The sequence below is a fragment of the Cariama cristata genome, unplaced genomic scaffold, assembly GCF_000690535.1.
Source record: "Cariama cristata isolate BGI_N322 unplaced genomic scaffold, ASM69053v1 scaffold6742, whole genome shotgun sequence".
Classification (NCBI taxonomy): domain Eukaryota; kingdom Metazoa; phylum Chordata; class Aves; order Cariamiformes; family Cariamidae; genus Cariama; species Cariama cristata.
In genome coordinates this window covers 49987-70134 of record NW_009604431.1, presented here as the reverse complement: position 1 = coordinate 70134, position 20148 = coordinate 49987, and the positions used below count along the sequence as shown (strand labels likewise).

Sequence of the window (20148 nt, the reverse complement as noted above, 5' to 3'; positions counted from 1 at the left end):
AATCTGAACAGACCTTTCATGGGATCTAGCACAAAACCACCGATAATATTTGTTATAGGTTTGCATTTCTAAGCTTTCTTCATTTTCCTTCTAATGGAAAGTGTCTTTTCTGAATTGTTGAAAGTGCTGAGGGTGAACTGTAATATCAACTAGATGTCATAATCTGGGGCTAAAATAAAACAGGGAAAATACTTGGGTAAGTTGAAACATTTCATGTTAATATTTTAGAAAACATTTCTGGTTTGAAACGTAGCTTCTTTTTAATAGATTGTCTACCTCATCAGCCCAGGGAACCCAACCTGAAAATAACAGCTTTCATTTACAGTCAGATAACATGTTTGGCTTGGTGCAAAATGACACTCTGAGGATTTTCATTTTGGCAAGAAACAATGACAAATTATCTTCACAAATTGGTTCGCAATGACTTTTGCTAACACTTTAGTCATTTATGATGTCAAACCAAATCTTAATTTTTTTTTTGTGCAACTGTAGTCTAATGTTGCAAGCCTAAAGATCACAGCATAAATATTAACATTTAGGTTTTGAACAAATATGCACTTCTGCTGGGTTTTTTGTTCTGTATTAGTTTCACCAGTCAGAATCAGAACTACAGTGCTGTGTGTTCTGCATATAACCCTGGGGATTGCCTCCAGTTGAACCTGAAATCCCTCATGTGAAAAAATAGAGTTTTTGGCCATAAACTCATGCCACCTCCAGCTCTGAAGAAATGTTATTTACATGCAAATGGTTCGTATATACAATACTGGACAATAAAGGCTTGTTCGCAAAAAGGAAATTCTTCCTTGCTCCACATATTCAGCCATTACAGTAATATGCTCCAGGTTCACCGTGTGTTCCTTGTTCCAGGAAAACAAAACCGTTGTTATCTCTGCAAAGAGCTTAAGAGCATACCAAATATTTGCTGTAAGCATTGTGGATAAAGGAATGTCTCAGAGACAGATTGCAGGGGTATAAAGCAAGCCACAGTCCCTCCCTCCCGCAAGGGCTGTCTCTGATGTGGATTGCAAACATTACTCATGAAAACGAGAGCTTTTTGGCCACTGGCACTGTGGGAGCGACAGTCTCGGAGCCCTAGACCTGGTGGACAGTCTGGTTCATAGCTTAGCCCTCCAAGGAGATGTCGTAATAAAGCAGTGCCTTTAACTCTGACTGAACGATGCTGATGTTGCCAAGGGTTTTCTGTGACGTGATGAAAACTGCATTTCATCAAATTACATCATTGCAGCTGGCACACGGAGGAAACACGCTGTGTATGTAGACACAACCCGTCACAGTGTTGTGAAATAACATAACCTATGGCAAAAATTTATTCTACCAAGCTGACCATGGTGACTGTTGATATTTTGCATGTTAATGTGCAAATGGGAACTGTGCTGGCTGCTAGCAACATTTCACCAGTAAGCTCAAGAATGCTCAGGGAACGGGTAACTTTTTGCTCAAAGACAATGTACTGGGAGAGCAGGGAAGCCAAAGGATTCCCTTCCCCCAGAGATTTTGATCTGTTATGACCTGCTGAAGATACAACATTCTTTGGCTGCCCTGTTTTACCCTGTTCCGGTGAGCTGGGAGCCATGCTGTTTTGATGGCGTGGGGTCAGCTGGGGTGCTCAGTGGAGCAGGCGCAGGAGTCCTGCCGCGGCGGTGGCTTGGCGGGTGTGCCGAGGAGGGTGCCGAGGGCGGCGTGCGGTCGATGCCGAGTTTTGCCTCTGGCTGGCAGGGTTCATTGGGTCAGACACGGGTGCTTAAATGCAGCTAGATTACAGCCACTTAGTCTGAGCTGGATAGTGATGCAGAACTATTGACAGGGGGTGGAGCTAAGCTAAGAAAAGTCATTGCTTCAGGACTCTTCGTCTAAACGAAAATAGTAATAACGAGCTGTAGGAAGGAAGGGGGAAAGAATACAACAACTTGAGGAGAGAGCCAGCCCTGTTGAACCAAGGCTGGGTAGATATAAACCACCATATGCCTGCCTCTGCTCTGCACACCTAGACCTGTGATTGCAGGGATGTGGTACAGGAAGCCTTCAACTGGCTTTTGCAAAACCAAGTTTAGTTTGAAAGCAATGGTGTTGTCCCTCTTTTTTTTTCCTTTAGCTGATTTATCCTATCTATCTGCTTACTGTCACAGATCACCTAAATCCGATTAGTGTACTGTTGCTACCTCTTATTGCGGAGTATGTATTTCTGTAGGCTTTGAGGTGTTGCTAAGTGGAAAGTTCAGTGCTGAGATGAAAGGGCATCCTTCTCTTACCATTAGTTATAAACCTGCCATTGGCCAGTATTGGGCAAAGTGACTCAAACAGCATACTTCCACCTACTGTACAGGCAAAGGTATTTTTTCCTACTTATTCAACTACAGGATTCAGCTTCCTAGCATAAGAAAATGGGAGGGGAATAGCTGGGTTTAAGAAATCAGGCAGAGGTGGGGCTCTGAGTCAGTTTATAAAACAGTTGCTCACCTGCATATGAGGCATTTAAACTATTGGCGTCTGTGGAAGCTGGAAGATGTGAAATTGCATTGCCACAGATAACACTGGACGTGTATGTGACAGCGACCACAATGGAGCGAGGTGGCATTTTGTGTCAGGTAAGAAGGGTGCAGAGCAAAGCAAGGCATCTGGGATCTCAGCTGGTTATGCTGCACACGGTGCAAAGACAGTACTACGTTCTTGACCTACCATTGACTATAACTGATTCTGCGCAGGATGAAGAAATCAGTGCTTCAAGAGCTCATTACTGAAATTTAAAAAATTATAGCAAACCATAGGAAGGAGGTGAAAACTACTTGCGGAGTAAGAGTTTAGTTACAAGGGGAGCATTTTGTATATTCAAGGGTTTTCTTAATTTTAGAGAAGTTACATATGCAACCTTAGAATAAGTATTAAATAGCATGGAGATGTGTTTCAAAGTGAAAGATTAATGACAGGGCGTGTTTACAGGAGACACGTTTGCTGTTCCTTTAACAGCCAGGGCCAGGAGCTGCCTTCCCTCCCTATGTGTCATGCAAAGGGCGGACCTTACCTGGCTGCTGCTCCTCTGCCCAGGCTTGCTGGGACCAGCACAGCACAGGCGGTGGCACTGGGCACAGCGGCAAGCACCTGTACCTGCCAAGGCTCTGTTGCTAGCACTGGCTGTGGGCTCCCCTTCACTGCTGCTCTGCCGTTCCCAATTCCCAATGAGGATTGCTTTTCAGAGACAGGATGGTTTTTCCAGGGGTAACGTTGGCCCTTCTTGTTGCAGGAGCTGACGACTCAAACCTCTCGCCTAGGAGAAGGAATTACGCTGCTGAATTCTGATGGGGAACAGCGGACTCCTGTTACAAAGGTACCGCAAAGGAGAATTTCAAAAGAAAACTGTAAAAGAGACTTTCCTGCTGGGTGGAGCCTGGGTGAGAATAGATAGGGTTCAGCATCTGCCAAACAGTCTAATTAGCTACCGTAACCCATCCAGCTTCCTCTGCGAAACACCGTCCTGCTTATCGTTGTGATCACTTCACTTACGCAGTCTTGCTTCATGTTAATGTCATAGTGCTGTTTTCTATCCTTGGCACAAGGGAAAGGAGCCCTGTTTTAACAGGACTAATATCTTTAAAGGGATGGGTTTAAACAGGCTTTCTGCTACATCTGTCTTGCTAAAGCACAAGGGCAAATTTACTGCCAGTGTAGGTAGTAACAGCTGTGAAATTGTCCCACTTACTCCCAAAAGGGGTATGAGACAATCTTGAAGTGGATTTTCAAGACCTGATTTCCTGGATTAATCCTTCTTCTGGCCTCTACATAAGACTTACAGTTTTCCAGAAGACTTCAGACACGTTATATGAAATCTTTCCTCTAGGAAATGAGAGGACCAGATGTGCTGAAAAGCCTTTTTGACCTTGCTCTCTCTAGTTTGAGGCCATTTAGTAATAATTAGGAACTCTCCCTTGTTCCGTTTCAAGCTGAGTTAAGTTGCTGAGCAACAAATGTTGTGCTTACAGTTTAAGGAACAGCCAAACTTTGCTGTTGATTGGTTGAATGGAAAATCCAAAGATGAGAAAATATGATCTAAAACACAACTCTCTACGCTGCAGGACCATGGCAGGTTCAGAAGAACAAACAAAACCTCTCAAATGTTTTAGGCAAAACTCAGACTGCTGACGGGATTTTGTCTATTTGTTATAAACCTGTGATGTGTAAGCCAAGGCTCCCTGGTTACGACAGGGCACATCCAAGTGCCTGAGTACTTTGTTCAATCTGCACTCCCTCCTCGCTGCTTTGGGATCCCCACAAGACACGAAGGTGGCTCCAGGGGACCCGATCCCTGAAACTTGAGTTGAGCCTTTGCAGGAAACTGCCTTTGCCAAAGGCAGCCACTGGCAGCACCAGTTATGGGCTCTGTAATTACTCCAGACTTTCCACCTGCACCCACCTCATTTCTGTGCCTTAGGACTTAGGTTTGAGACACGAATACAAGTGTCTTTGATGGTCTTATCCACAGCTACTCTTTGGACTCTTAGCAGTGGTTTGACATCCTTGATTTGCAGAAGGTCACCTGCTGTGCAGCTGAACGGCACAAATGTTGTTGGTGCCTTTTCCTAGAACGGGATGCTTTGGTTACCTGGAACCTAATTTTACCTGTTTCTTTATTAACCTACTTGCTAACTGCCCGCCATCTCAACAACATATATTCATTAGCCCGGCTGCATGCATTAATACACTCAGGTTAAACATGATGAGAGACATCACATGGACATATATTCCATCAAGCCTATGAATACTGACGCACTTTTTATGGATGGTAGGCACGGCACATTATGAATGCAGTACATACCAAATTGTTTTGCTTAGACAGGCCAACAAGAACAAACGTTCTGCTCTCCTTTCTTGCGGTACCTACATCACACATCCTTCTCGGTGGGACTAGGGAGGTCAGTGTCATGCTAATGGCACTTAAGGACTGGCAATAGTCTTTTCATAGTCATTTTGCAGTATAGGTGGAGTGAGCAGGTGGTGTCGCTGCCTGTCCATGGCTATGTAGTTGCATTAAATGCCTTTTGCATTTTAGAACTTTTGAAGTAAAATTTTCCTGCTCATTTTTATTCCAACGTATTGCATCTTTTCCCCCTTTCCATGACTGTAGAAATAAAAGGTTAGGTGCAAATGGTGATTAACGGTACTTATTTGTTTATTTTATGGTGAAAGGAGAAGGGATATGGACTCATGTTTGGACTCCAACATGAGACCAGAACAGCAATATGAGAGACTAAGAAGTCAAGTATGAGGCCTTAATGTTGGAGACATGGGCTAATACCAAAGAAGGAAGTCAAAGGGAACAAACAAGAGTTTCTTATCAGGTGTATCTTATCATTGTGTTTGCACTTCTTATGCAAAACAGTGCAAAGAAACTCCAGACATGAAGAGTTTACTTGTTCAAAACTAGAGAAAAACTTCTCACAAGAAAAAGTCAGAGGCAAGCTCAGCTCAAGAGGGGCAGTTACTTCTCCGTAAATGAAAAACATGTGCACAGTGAGTAGCATGGTGGAAGTGCAAAGCAGCGTGGGGATCAGAGGTCAGCATTTAACTCTGGGGAGTATTGTACCTTTAAAAGAGCCAGAATATGAGAAAACTATACCCCGGAGCCCAGGAGACTGAACATGTGTAACGACTGGATGGGAGGCGATTCTCACGTTGATAATTTTATCACTTGCAAAAAGCCTAAGGCAGCTTTTCATTTTCTGCCTTGGAAATTTAACAAGTAAATCTTCTCCCAAGCTATGTCTGAATCTTACCACTTTGTGCAGCTAGATTTTAGTTATAAAGCAAATAAATTCTCTATAATAACACAAATCCATGTATCATGCTATAAAAGTAGAGAAGCCTTTCAATCTAGTACTTGATTTAGATATTAGTAGGAAAATAAATGTATTGGCCATTTCATAGTCACATAGAAAACTTCAACTAAGTTGTTCGTGATTTGGGTATTTCTCTCTCTTGATCATTTCTATCTTCCAAATACGCTATCTACCTTTAGTATTCACTCCTGTCTTTTGTACATTTCTTTTTTCCCTGCAGATAGAATCATCTCTGTGTTATTTACTGACTATAAGAGTCATAAGAGCAAGAAATATCCACCAGGCAGATGTCTGTAAGTATCTGTAGTGCTCTGTACGGTCCACTTAACCTTCATGGGGTACTAGCTAGTCCTGCTCCAAGAAAAGCACTTTCTAGATTTCTTCCATGGATAGAGAAAGTGCTCTCACTGGCATGCTGGTTCCAGCAAGGAACAGAGTGTGTGCTCTTCTTTGCATCAGCCCCGTTCTGTGCAGAGGTAGCTCTATAAGGTCACAGCTGTACCTATCGCACATATTTCTCTGCATCCCCAACGGGAGCAGGGAAAGCTCTGCAGTCTGCTGAAAGCAAGAAATGTGGAAAGAGCTCCTGTGTTTTCCTCTGGAGTATATTTACATACACAAACTTCTTGGGATAATGGAGCAAATACTGCAAATGTAGCAGCCTTATCTCAAATTTAGCATGTACTCAAAGCTTTCTCAAGGCCAAGTAATCCAGATTACCATACCCTGATTCCCTGCCTACCAGCTTTCACAGATAAAACCCTGTTAGGAGCTGTTAGATTTTGTAGGTTCGCTTCTGATGATAGACTGCAACTGAAATAGAAGATTATAGCTTTACTTATGCAGAAATCCAGAAGCATTATTTTTTTCTATGTTGTGGGCTTTTTTTTAATATTCTGTCTGGCTAAAATAGAAGCTATCACTTTGTTTCCTTAACCCTTTCAGATATAGGGTGCTGTGATTGTCCCGAATTATTTAATCCTGGGCTAAACTGATTGCTTGATGACATTGAAGAAGGAGAAAATCCTTTGTTTTTAATGCATTTATTATATCTGCAATCACATTTATTCAGAGAGGAAACATGTCCCCCTTTTTTGCTCTCCATTCCTATTACCTAAATGGTAACATTTATGTTAGACAAATATGTCATCATGTATCATAGTGTATCTCTTTGAAAGCAAAGCTTCACGTTGTTCATTACGTTCTTTCCTCTAGAGCAAATTCTCATTATAGCTGTGTTTGTGTTTTTTAACATACAGTAAGCCAGACTGATTGCTACGTAAGCCTGTGGCTGCCAACTGCTTCAACCAACAAATTTCAGACTAAAACTGTCAGGAACTGCAAAGATCCAGTCTGGAATGAAACCTTCTACTTCAGGATCCAGAGTCAGGTCAAGGTACTGAGCTGGGACTTCCCTGTTAACCACGACCTAGGGAGCAACTGCCAGGTTTTATCCTTTTGCAAAGGGGACACAAGTCATTTTCTCAAGCAGCAAAGAAAGATGCAGAAAGATGAGAGAATAACACATATCCTTATGATGCTTTTCCATGCCATGAAAGACAAGTATCTTTCTCAGCCATGGGTAGAATATGACCTTTGGGATGTCTGTGGTATCCTCTCATGCCTCCTCATAGGCAGATGCCTACATGGAATTGATTTCCCCTCCACCTCCTTCCCTTCCTGCCCATTTTCTTTATGTCCTCCCACTCCCCACAACAGCTGACTAAAACAGCTGTCCCCAGGACCTCCTGCTTTGAATGAAACCTGACACATTTCTAAAGTCCTTCTCTTCCCAGAATGTGCTGGAGCTGGCACTCTATGATAAGGATGTGGTTACTCGAGATGACCACCTCTTCACGGTGTACTTTGACATAGCCAAACTTTCCCTGGGAGAGCAAGTCTTCATGCACTTCAAGTGCGATTCACAGGTGAGAAACGGAATGGGTTGGCAAGAATGTGTTTGTTTGCTTTTCTGTCTAAAATGTTATTTGCAAAATCTTTCTTTTTTTCCTTCTTGTGTATGGACTGCCCAGCCACATAAAAGGGAATTGTTTTTCACTGTGATGTAGGAAAGCCTCTTCACACCTGGATCTGTAGGCACTCTGAAGGGTTTGGGGTCGACCACAGAGGCTCACAAACGTCAGGCAACTTTGGAAAATTGTCACTTTACTGAACCTGCCCCCATCAAGGTTCGAGGAGTGTGTCCACAGCAGTACATGATACTTTTGTCGTAACTTGTTACTTAACCTAGTATTTAGGAAGTAATAACTCTGTGATTGGAACCAAGTGTCGAACCAGACTAGTTGCCAATTACGAACTGTGGCATTGGTGGTTAAATAAGGTCTCTAAGTCATGCCACTCAGCTTGACAACAAGAAATATTCCTTTGTTGAATGTCCAAGGAGGCTCTGAAAGTTGCACATCCCACCTCCCGGTATGTTCTGTCTGTCCCACTCTTTTTCCAGTTCCCTGCCAGTCTCTTGTGCATCTGTCATGCACCATTCAGTTGATTAATTATCTCATCTACACACACCCAAACTCCACTGTGCAGTTCATTGTCTCTAAATACCTTATTCGACCATGTCTTTCTCTGCAAAATACCAGACGAGCAGCATGTGGACTTCCACCAGCCCTTGGCAAAATATAAACACTCCGCTAGTTGTAACCCAGCTCGTTATTCTCTGGGTGGTTACAGGTGCCATATCGGAGCCTTTCATTACTGCGTTTGCACAGCTACAGTAGTTAGAGCTCATACTCTTCAGGACTTTGTAAATTTTTTTTTGTCCTATATTAATAACTTTTCAGTGTCTTTACTGCAGTAGGTAACCTGAGCAACTAAGTAACCGATAGCATGATCTCACTTCTCTGTTCATCATCCCTTCCATCCCCACCTTTGTTTTCCTCTCTCCTGTGCTTTCTTCCTCCTAAGGATTCTATTCTTCTCCACCACCCCACAGACCAGGCCTTAATGTCCGACTTACCCCTCCCTCAGTGCCCTCAACACATTGCCAAACAAAGCGGTTGTCCTCTTCCACAGCTGCTTTGCATGCCACCAGTTCCCCTCCTTACACCAGCAGGTTTTGGCTGCTCCCCCCAGCAGACCCTTTTTCTCTTTGCTGGCGGACTCGGTGTGGGACAGCATCTCCACCTGTCTCTGTCCCTTCTGTCCCAGCAGAAGCAGGCAAGCCAACTGCTTTCTTTGTTCAAAACTGCTATCACAGCCATCCAGAAACTTCCTATCAATAAAGAACCTTGAGGCTGAAGACACAGAGATGTGAGGTGGTGGGTGCCTCTGTTTTTAAATGCTCTGCCAGTCACAAATAGTGCATGTGTACCTATATTGGGAGAGTGAAAACTCGCATTATGAGAACAGCCAGTAGACAAGTGCCAAAAACATTTTCCCTTCTTTATTTTCCAGAGACAAGAGGAGCTAGAGGTGGGATTTGCATTGGACAATATGTGAGTAAACATGAAATGCAACATAATCTGCAGCAAAAAGAAACAGCAATTCAGAGGCATGAAATAACCCAGTATAATTGTTCAGAGTGCATCATTCCTTGATGATGCTGATGATGAACATGGTTTCCCTAGGAATCTGTGCTATGAGCTCTGTGACGAATTGGTGCATGCCAGGATGACCACCCATGAACTTCAGACAGACGGGGAAAACACCCTAAAACCTTTTCTTTGCCTAGTACAACAAATACTATTTAAGACCAGAGTATTGAGACTGCTGTTTTGTTACGCATTTGCCTTTGAGATCATCAGGGACGTTCACCTCCTTTCAAAGCACAACATGGAATAACGCACTGGGTTTCTGATCTAGAGCCTTTCCTATCCCACCCTCCAACAAACTGCAATTTTTAAAAAACTGGATTCCGTGAAACCATCTGCAGCCTCAGCTTGGGGCGCAGCATAAAATCACCACACGGTTTGGCCCCACAGTACCTTTTGGGTTTTTTTGCTGAGCTCCAGGACTGGATGAGCTGGTAGGATGACGATTGTGCCTTGACAGTCTCAAGTGAGGAAATTTGTACCGTGAGCCTGCTGGGACTTTTCTTTCAAATCCAGTATGCGGCTAAAAATAAGCGAGGGGAAAATCAGGAGAAGGGTGTGACTCACGAATTATACTGTAATTATACTGAGGTATTAAAAACATATTTTTCTTTCTGTTTCCTAGTTCAGGCCCTCCTGAAACCATCATTACTAATGGAGTACTAGTGGTGAGTGTTATGTTTTGTCATATTTCTTGTCCTGTTGCCACACTTGTTTCACTTGACTCAGAGCCATCAGGCCAACATGCCCTCTGACTGAGCAAAGCCAGCACCGAAACATTGCGATTTCCCACTTCATCACCTGCCTCACGACACATCCTTGTAGATGCACCTGGGGAGACATTCCTGTGGTGTTGCAAAGGCAGCACATGGAAGTGGTTTAGGTCCAAGATATCAGTGCAGCAGTGAACTCTCGCTTGGACATCACTCCTCCCGAATTCCTGTGTTGCCAAAGCGACAGGGTTTGTCCCATCCCAGACACACATCGTTTCCTGCAGTCATAACTGCTCTTTTTACACAGGGACTTTCTGACCATGCCATCTACTTGTTCATTAGCTTTGTAACCTCCTTATTTTTGTTTAAATCAATCCTCTGCATCTCTGTCGGGATCCTGGGAGTGCTGTTTTCCATTTTGTCCTTACCTTCTCCCTTCTGCAAGCCCTGTTCATCCATGCTGCATCCCCAGCCTTGCCCTGGCTTCATCCAGTTTCTCAGAGACTCCTCCTGTTCCAGCCAGCATCTGAAATCAAGGCTGAGGTTGAAAGAAAATGTTTTCCTTGGGACAAAGTGCACCACCTCTATAGCATTCGTATCGTCATCAGTGGGACCTTAGACTAGGAAACAGAATCTCAGACTGGAAAATTCCCTGCCATGAAGTTTTTTACTGTTTGTGTTTCTTACAGTCTCGCAAAATCTGCTGCTTGGAAGTTCAGGTGGTTGAGAAGAAGAAGAAGAAAAAGAAAAAGGAGAAGAAATCTTTATCAAGTGAGGTTATTTCTCCGTCAGCTATTTTTAAATGATGATGTGCTAACATTATGAAGGCAATTGGCTTAATGTAAGAATTAAAAAAAAGCCCAACAAATCCAAAACATGAGAACAGCCTTGTGATAGACTCTGTAAGAACCTTTGTTTCCAATTTTGATGAGAAAACTCTTCTGTGTCTGCTTTTGTGTTGCTTCCTTAGAGAAAGAATTCTCCTTCAAAGTGCAAGGCTCTTACGAAGGCACCCAAGACATTATGCTGGGATCTGATCTGGTCTTCAGCTCCTCCTCTCCTGTCAAATTCCACTATGTCAGATACAAGCAGCCAACACTGGATGTTACTTTACCAGGGAAGAAGCGACCTCCCTCCCTTGTATGTGACAACTGGAGTTTATAAAACAGAATCATGATATGTAAAGTAACATGCACCATAAATAGTAACATTAATTCGCGTTGTGGAAAGAGGGTAACATTCCTTTCAATATAAACTTGGCTATATTTGTGTTTTTTCAGCAATCCCGTGTGTATGATAAAGGCTCTCCAAACCTAGAACTTCATTCCTTTCCGAGTGGAAAAAACATGATCTTAGCAGAGGTGAGTGCCTGCTCTTTTGTGGGAGAAGCTGAGAAACCTGAGTGTGGGCATCTGCATCCCCCTGGTGATTACCAGGGTACTTTCTGATGATGATGAAAGCCTGCAGGCAAAAATGCCACAATCTAACAGTCTTTACATGACAAGGCCAGGTTGTGCCTAGTTCGGTTTGAATGGTGGTGGGAATATGGGGCATCTTGTTACTCTGTCCTGGTCTTACTTCATGCTAAATTTTGAGGCTCTGCTTTTCCCGTTCTCATGCATTAGTGCGGCACTTGAACAAACGGAGGTAGCGCCAGTCTCTTGCTGATGATGACCATGCTTTGCAAAGCACTTTTATATTTGTGGTTAAAAAAATCCATATAGAATGAAAGGATCAGGGCCGTTGTAGGGTATAAGCAAAAGAAAGGGAGGAGAAATGCTGCTGTGTGGAACAGTAGTGTGGCTGCAGCCTGGCTGGCTGCCTAAAGGAGGGAATGTTAGTAGAGATGGGTAAGGTATATATTATCATTACTTTCCCCTGAAAGCAACAGTTGTCCTCAGACGTTACATTCACTAGAAAACATTGGGAATTGCTGAACAACTTCCCTGACAATAAACCCCTGCAGTCAATTCACACATGCTGCTGGATTATTCAGAGCTCCCAAGTTGTACCCGCATTGCTAGGACAGCGCAAGCTAAAATTCCTCCTGGGGCTGCGGGAGAGGAGTGCTAAAACAGGTTGTCACACTTACACTGTTTGCATTCTTGCTTTCCAGGATAAAGGATTTGATTTATATGCGAAGGCAGAAGACTGGTAAGAGACTTGGCCACTCTTGGAGGCTAACGTGTCCTTAGCTGAACTGGTCTCACCCTTGGCTCATTACTGGGGAGGAGGCACTCACAGTAGGACAGTAGGTTGTGTGACCAAGTGATGTGGAAATCACATCAGCTGAAAGCAAACTATATGTGTAAAATCAACAATACATATAGATAATCCATAGTGAGACATGAATAACAAAAAAGATGCATAAAATAGAACAAATAATATTACAAGCCAGCAATGCTAGTCGGTGTTATGCTCAGCACAGTCTTTAACCTTTTCTTTAACACTGTGTAAGAGTGCAGCTGATCACCTGTTACTGTTGAGCATGAAGTAGGTAAACTTTGCTGCTTACTTCAAGACAAATGCGACAAGTTTTTCCTACAGCTGTCAGTGCAGGCTAAAGTATGAGAGAATCCAGACAGCAGATCTCTCAGAAATTATCTGCAGGAGTGTCTCTCTTTAGGTTTTCTTTTGATAACTGCTTAGAAATTTAGCAGTCCCTTCTTCTATTTTTTCATGCAGCATTTTGTACCTGCTTGGGAGTGTAGGAAAGGCTCCTTCTGTAAATGTGGTATTTTGTGGATCTGGTTTATTTCCTTGTGTTGGAAACTCTGAGCTTGTCTACCAATAATAAAATGGAATATTATTTTTTCCTGATCTCTGCTGCAGCCCAGACCACCTTGATGTGCGTTTAGGGTTTGACCTCTGCGTGCAGGAGCAAGACTTTCTATGCAAAAGGCAGAAGTATGTTGCTCCTGCTCTGAAGAAGGTTCTGCAGCTGGAACAGGATCTGCTGGACCACGAGGTTTGTAGGGCAAACATTCAAAACGTCTAACAGGTGCTTAGCAGTGGGGCCATGACAGCATAATATGACCTCTTTTCCTTCCTAGTTAAATTTTTTTCTGGTCTTTCCTCATACTTAAACTTATGTACACTTCCAGTACTGCCCCATACCTCTAATCTCACCCTGCCATTTGTGTCCTTTGCAGTTGCTATGCTGAGTTTAACTCTTCTCCTGCTACAACTTCATTGCAAGCCAGGCTAGATATTCCTTACATAGAAATGGCTTCTTCCACAGTTTTTACCCTATGATTGTTGTCCTTGTTGATAATCCTTCCTCCTCTCTTCAACCTGTGAGATTTCTTTTTAATTCCTGCCTTTACAATGGATTTTTTTGTCTCACTGTCTCTTTTGGTCTGAATTAACGCATTTTCATTTGTTTTTTTTACCAAACATCTATGTTGAACACATTGGAGACAAGCATCAGTTATCTAAGCAAAAATTGTCATTACTTTTATTCCTGTTCTCCTTTATAAAATACATGGTAGCTTATGTTTCAGTAGGACTCATTTGGAAAGAAGTCTGTGTCTGGGCACGTATGGTGGTGTCAGGCTTTCTGTCGTAGGAGGTCTCTGTGGAGAGCCGCAGTCAGCCGCCTGATGCCAGCCCGTTCTGTTCCTCTGTTGCCCAGACCCCAGTGGTGGCCATCATGACTACGGGAGGAGGGATGAGATCTTTGACCGCGCTGTATGGCAGTCTGCGGGGGCTCAAGAAACTCGATGTCTTGGACTGTGCCACCTACCTGACTGGTTTGTCTGGTACTACCTGGTGAGTAGGACTGGGCAGCTCTTGGCTGGAGTCTTCCTGATGACACCGATGCACTGAAGTAGGCTGGGGCTGACATGCAGTAGTCTACTTATAATACCTTCTCAACAGTCCTGGTTTTTTTTGATCTTCTTCCAAAATTGACAGATTAAAGCCACATAATTTGCAACAACATGAAAATAAGTGTTTTTCTAAGAACAGCTTAGGGAAAACTGCTCAAGTCGTTTTGACGGGTATAATGACTGTGACTTCAAAGGGAACATGATAATTTCTTAGGGAAGTGAAGACAGGAAACCTTTACTTAATTTCAAATCAAGAACTTAAAATAGAAAAAGAAAATGTAGCCATTGCCTACTTCAAACCTTGCTGTGTTTTTTTCCCTCTTCAATATGTATTTCCTCTTCCTAGGACCATGTCAAATTTGTACAGAGATGCTGACTGGTCACAAAAGGATCTCGGCAAGCAAATCAGTGAGGCTCGAAAACATATGACAAAATGCAAAATAAATTCCCTTTCCTTGGAGTATTTGAAGTACTACAAAAAGCAGCTGTGCCAACGGAAAAGCGAGGGCCACAAAACATCCTTTATAGATCTCTGGGGTCTTGTCCTGGAATCTTTGTTGCATGATGGGGTATAGTATGTCATAAAGCAGCATTTTCAGTGGCTTACAATTTTCTGAAAATTAATTTCTGGAGAAGATATTTTCCTGTTTGTGCTGAGAGAAGTAGTTTGTTACGAGACTATGTGTATGCAAATGAACAGCCATTTCCAAAACATTTGGTGACAGTCTTTTAGATATCCAGCCATGGTCGAAATCAGCATTCTTGCTTGTGAGATTTTGGATATGTTTTTCTGAGAAAACTCCAAGATCAACATTTTGAAAAAACACTGTGTTTTAAGATTTTTGGGGGGCATATTCTGCAAGTATTTTATTTAGAAATAGCAAAATTGCAGACATTATCTTAATGCCCGTGAGACGTATTAACAAACGGACCTGCAGACTTTTGAAATATGTGAGAGGTCTTACATAAACTTGCAGCACAATGCATTAAGCTGATTTATACCAAAAGTATTGCTTTCTGCTCGTCATCATTTCCTTCCATTTCATCCTAATGGGTCATCAAATAATCTGGCATCAGATTGGATGCCTGGAGATATTTCAGTAACAGAACGCTGACAGGAATTTGAAAAATATGGAACATTTCAGAATTTAAGCTCAGCACACATTACACATTGGAGGCAGAAATTTTTCTGCCCTACAAGCTTAGATGCAGAGAAAATGTTCCAGTGCTAATTTTCATCTCAGTGTAACCATATTTCTGGAATCACAGAAAGACAACCATAGACTCTCTGATCAGCAACGGGCCGTTGATCGTGGTCAGAACCCATTGCCTATCTATACTGCAGTCAATGTCAAGAACAACTATAGCACTCTGGATTTCAAAGGTAATTATGAGACTTCTGAGAGTCATCTGTCTTTATATTTAAGCTGGTAAATCCTGGGACAGTCTTTTTAGATAGTCTAAAAAAAGCCCTCTCATTTAAAGATCAGAACCCCAGCTGAGGTGTATTTGTATGACATCCCCGTGGTCAGGTGAAAGTTTTACTGCCTATGCAACAGACTCAAAAATATTCCAAAGGCTTTTCATGTTCACGAGTTTTCATTTGTACCATGCTTATAACTCATTGCTATTGGTCTGAAATATTAGACTTCACTGCAGAAATTATTTTAATTTTTAACTCCTTTCATTCCCATGATAGCAACACCATTTTTTATCTACAGCTAAGTTCTTTTTCACAGAATGGGTCGAGTTCACCCCTTATGAGGTGGGATTGCAAAAATATGGAGCTTTTGTTCGCGTTGAGGATTTTGGCAGTGAGTTCTTCATGGGGCGGTTGATGAAGAAGGTCCCTGAATCCCGGATTTGCTTCTTAGAAGGTAAGCTCTTAAAAGCATCTGAATGATTTTTTTATTATTATTATTTTATTTTTTGATTGTGAGCTATATAAACTAAGCACTAATAAAGCACTTGTACATGACTGACAGGGCAGTTTCACCAGAAAGGATAAATATCTCATCTCTGAATTAATACTTACTATAATGGATTCAGTTTACTGTAAAAAAGATTATTCAAAGTGACAAATAGTTATTTTCATTTTTAAAGATAGTTTTGAATAAAAATACAGTATTGCTTCCAGTCCAACAATAAAATTCAGGTCCCTGGGAATCCACAGTCCTGTTCATGCTGCTCCAGAAGGGTGAACTCCAGAGACTCTGGCCTGTCTCACAGGTGGTCAGTAATTTGTGTGCTTCCTACAGACAGTTTACATGAGCCTTCATGCTGATTCTCCACTGCATGGGAGTGTGTTTGAACGTGCCAGGTCCCCTCTGCTCCAGAGAGTCTGCTTTGGCCACACATCACTGGCCCCGGTTTCCACACTGCCTGGGCAGAAAACAGTGTAGTCGTACCCAGAAGCATTTTTGTTACTGACTGAAGTGGAGCACTGATAGGTGTTTTCCAGGCAAAAAGACAAGCTGTCAACTTGTGACTGGTTTAAGATGCAAACTTCTCTTTGACTGGCCATTTGACATATAGTGAAGGAGATGTTGTACTATTTTAGTCTAAGCCTATGCTGGATGGGCATACATTTGCACTTCCCGAACCAAGAAACAGTGAGAACCTGTCCCCTAAGGGATAACTAAAGAAAATGTTTCTCAAGGTCAAAACTGATCCCTTGGTGTCTTAACAGACTTATTCTCAAAAAGGGAAGCCTACAAATGCAGAGGCTGTAAGATCACGTTGTAGTTACACCCTTGTCAATATAACCCCCCCATCAAACCTCTCTGATTGCAAACTTTCATCCTTTCTTTTTATGCAAGCCTTGGGATTTTTGGGTGTTTTTCTGAAAACCCAAGCCCCTCAAATCATACTAATTCACAAAAACCTCACCATTCATTAAAATATATATCCAGCTCTCTGTACCAAGAGGAAAACTGGATACCAAAATAAGGTTTAAAAACTTGCAGCCAAATACAAACGACACATCATCCATTTAAAACAAACTAAGGAAAAGCATAAACCTCATGAATTTCATCTCATGATATTAGTTTTGCAATTCGTGATGTGTGAATGTTTCAGTTAGAAAGCTCTTCCTTTTTACAGGCATGTGGAGTAGTTTATTCTCATTGAATGTGTTATATATCTGGAATTTGTCCCATTCATCAGAAGATTTCTGGCACAAGTGGACACAGGACAAAATCGACAATATAGGTAAATTATCATACTTCTTCCTTACTGCGTATTTATTGTCAGATAGAGTTAATGTTAGACAAACCATCACACCCATCTGCTATGTGAGATGTGTACAGTATATGTGGTGTTGTTTGGAGTGTTTCTTCAAAGGCCACATTGTCTTTCTGTAAGGAATTGGATTCGAAGTCTTATACTGCAAAGCATAATGGGATAAGTTAAAAATCTCCAATCCTGTGATCTATGTGCTCACTGAGGGCTCAACACTGGTGTTGGCAGATGAGTAAAATGTTCAGGAATAATAAGATTGATCTGTAAATGATTAATAAAGCAAGAAGATTCTGACCACATTAAGTAGGTGCCACTGTAATACAAGTAAGTACAACAGTTATCCTTTTCCAAAGCCTGCGTTCAGTCTGTTCCACAGGTGTGTGTATGTCTGGTGCAGATTTTTATCGCTGCCTGATATTGGGTCTTGTTTTTTATCCAAGTCTAGACTGTGTAAGGAAATGGTATTTGGCTGGTAAGAGTAGCATTCTGTTTCCTTTTTCATTTGGCCGCTTGTGCTCATCGAGTCTTTTCATCCTAGGCCTTTTAAATAAAGAAAACACTGATTTTATTTTTTTTTTTATTACTTACCTTGACATCTTGGGGGATGACCTTGCTCTAGGCAGGTAGAATTTAACAGCCTTTCCCCATGCAGAGGAGGATCCCCTCCTACCGCTGAAGCCGCAGGAGCTGAGGACTCGCCTGTTCACGCCTCCCGGCCCCCTCGGCAGTGCTCTTCGCGCTGCTCTCACCGACCGCCTCGCTGTTGCCCAGGAACACAACTTCCTCAAGGGTTTCCAGATGCATAATGACTACCTGGAGAACAAGCACTTCTGCAGATGGAAAGGTAACGGAAGATCTGTATGCCTGGGAAGACAATAAACATGCAGAACCAAACTGATATTAAACCCAGTCTCCAAGGTTAGAGGCCATGTTTGGGCAGAATCACTGTTTGATCAATCAGTTGTGGCACACCGGGGTGTAGCGTGGCATGATGTTGACCTCCATGCTGATGGTTTGCTGGTGGCACACACCTCCTGAGGCAGGGGCACCAGGTCCTGGTGGTGGTTTTCCCTTTCTCTCTTTGAAAACACACACTTGGCGGAGAGGCACGAGAAACCCCCTCCATGAATGTTGCCATTGCAGGTCCAAAACTGCATGTGGCTGGAGCTGGGAGGGCAGAAGAGAAGGGATACGGTGAATCTCCCTTCCTCGGAGATGGTAACCAGTTAGGACTCTGTGCTCATGGTGTAAGAGTGGAAAATAGGCTAACCAGTTTTTCACTACTGCACTTACAGCAAGAAAAATCTTTTCTTTTAGATACTGTGTTAGACACATTTCCTAATCAGCTGACACAATCAGAGGAATTCCTGTCTCTGGTAGATACAGGATTTTTCATCAACACAAGCATCATGCCACTTCTAAAACCAGAGAGAAAGGTGGACGTCATCCTGCATTTAAATTACAGCGCAGGATCCCAGATACAGGTGAGAGAAATTGAAGCTGTTCTTCAACAGCTGTATACGTGGAAGTTTTTAACACTTAGGTGCTTTCTATATTGCTCCTACTAAAAGTCTTAACCACTACCATTTTTTAACTTAATGCTGCAGTGTGACACTTCATTTATAGGCTGTACATATTCTCATTTGTTTTTCTTGTTGTATGTTAAGAACTCAGGGAAAACAAAAACCTCTCCAATGACTCAGTGCTTTCCAATAGGGGTTTCACCGCTTTCACACAGCTAGCTTGGAAAATGCCCCCTTTGTTACTGGACTCCAAGAAATCCTGAGCCCTGAAATCTCCTTTAAGTCTTAGTACTGTTCTGTTCATTGACCCAGGCTCTGGACCAGACCTGCAAGTACTGCTCGGAGCAGGGAATCCTTTTTCCCAGGGTGGACTTGAGTGAAGAAGATAGGAAAAACTTGAAGGAGTGTTACCTCTTTGATGGTGCCGAGACTCCAGGAGCACCAGTACTGCTATTTTTCCCACTAATTAACGATACCTTCCAAAAATACAAAGTACCAGGTAAGTTAATCAAACGTGTTAAAAAAAAAAAAAGTTGACATCATGGCCAACCTATTAAAGAGAGTATAAGTTAATACTCTAACCCTTGAACTTCACTGTTGACTCATTTCAATACATCAAACTTCCCTGTTGTTTAAAGTTACCTTTTTTACCATGTCAGATTTGATGCCATGGCTGTGCTGTTTCAATCCCTAAGCTAGTTAGTTTGCAGGTAACTTTGATATATCTGCGTGAGCCACAGGTACAGCTCAGAACTGCAGTGTACACCCACAAAAGAGGAATAATCACCATTTTTCTCCCCTCATCATCTGAGGCAGCTGATACCCACCCGAGCCAGGGACTGAGCTGTCAGTTTGAAACAGAATTATTTGTTTTAAAAAAGTTTTTAAACCCACAAGAGTAATTTAGATTATTAACTCTCTCTGAGAAGAGACATCTCCTTTCCCTGTTCTGTTAAGAGTTTCCTTGCTTATGACTAGAGTAAATCCCATCTCTCAGAAGTCATTTGTCGCTCCTTTCTCTTAGGTCAGAAGCGCTCAGAGTCAGAGATGGAAGATGGCAAAGTTGATCTCTATGGCTGCTGTTCCCCTTATTCAACATACTCAATTCAATACACTGAAAAGGCATATGACCGTCTGGTTGATCTGGGTGAATACAACATCCTGAATAACAAAGACCTCATTATGCAGGCCTTGCACACAGCAGTGGCACGAAAAAGGCAGAAAAAGAAATAATGTCGGACAAGGGAGGATGCTTTTGTGTTCCTTAACCTGCCAAGAAACTGAAGCTGCCTTACGATTGGCCTGCAGGCTTCAAAGGATTCCTGCTCAACCCCACTGAAGGGCAATCTCAGATGAACAAAGGAGAGACTGAAGAGAAACCTTTTTCTCCAAAGAATTTCACTGCAGCGATTCATTGCAATTCAGCTACAACAGTGCAG

At 42.4% G+C, this 20148-nt stretch overlaps 1 protein-coding gene across 1 annotated transcript; it reads left to right on the top strand.

Moving 5' to 3' along the window:
- The first annotated feature begins 2579 nt into the window (after positions 1–2579).
- On the top strand, positions 2580–19942 carry LOC104158053 (cytosolic phospholipase A2 epsilon-like). The gene is made up of 21 exons (XM_009695612.1): positions 2580–2606; positions 3260–3343; positions 6070–6142; positions 7109–7245; positions 7646–7777; positions 9267–9307; positions 10029–10071; positions 10806–10887; positions 11087–11256; positions 11397–11477; positions 12233–12270; positions 12949–13084; positions 13751–13887; positions 14293–14515; positions 15216–15330; positions 15686–15823; positions 17049–17156; positions 17839–18030; positions 18504–18670; positions 19022–19208; positions 19734–19942. Exons 1-21 carry the CDS (start codon positions 2580–2582, stop codon positions 19940–19942), a joined length of 2520 nt encoding a protein of 839 aa, XP_009693914.1.
- Positions 19943–20148: the final 206 nt, after the last annotated feature.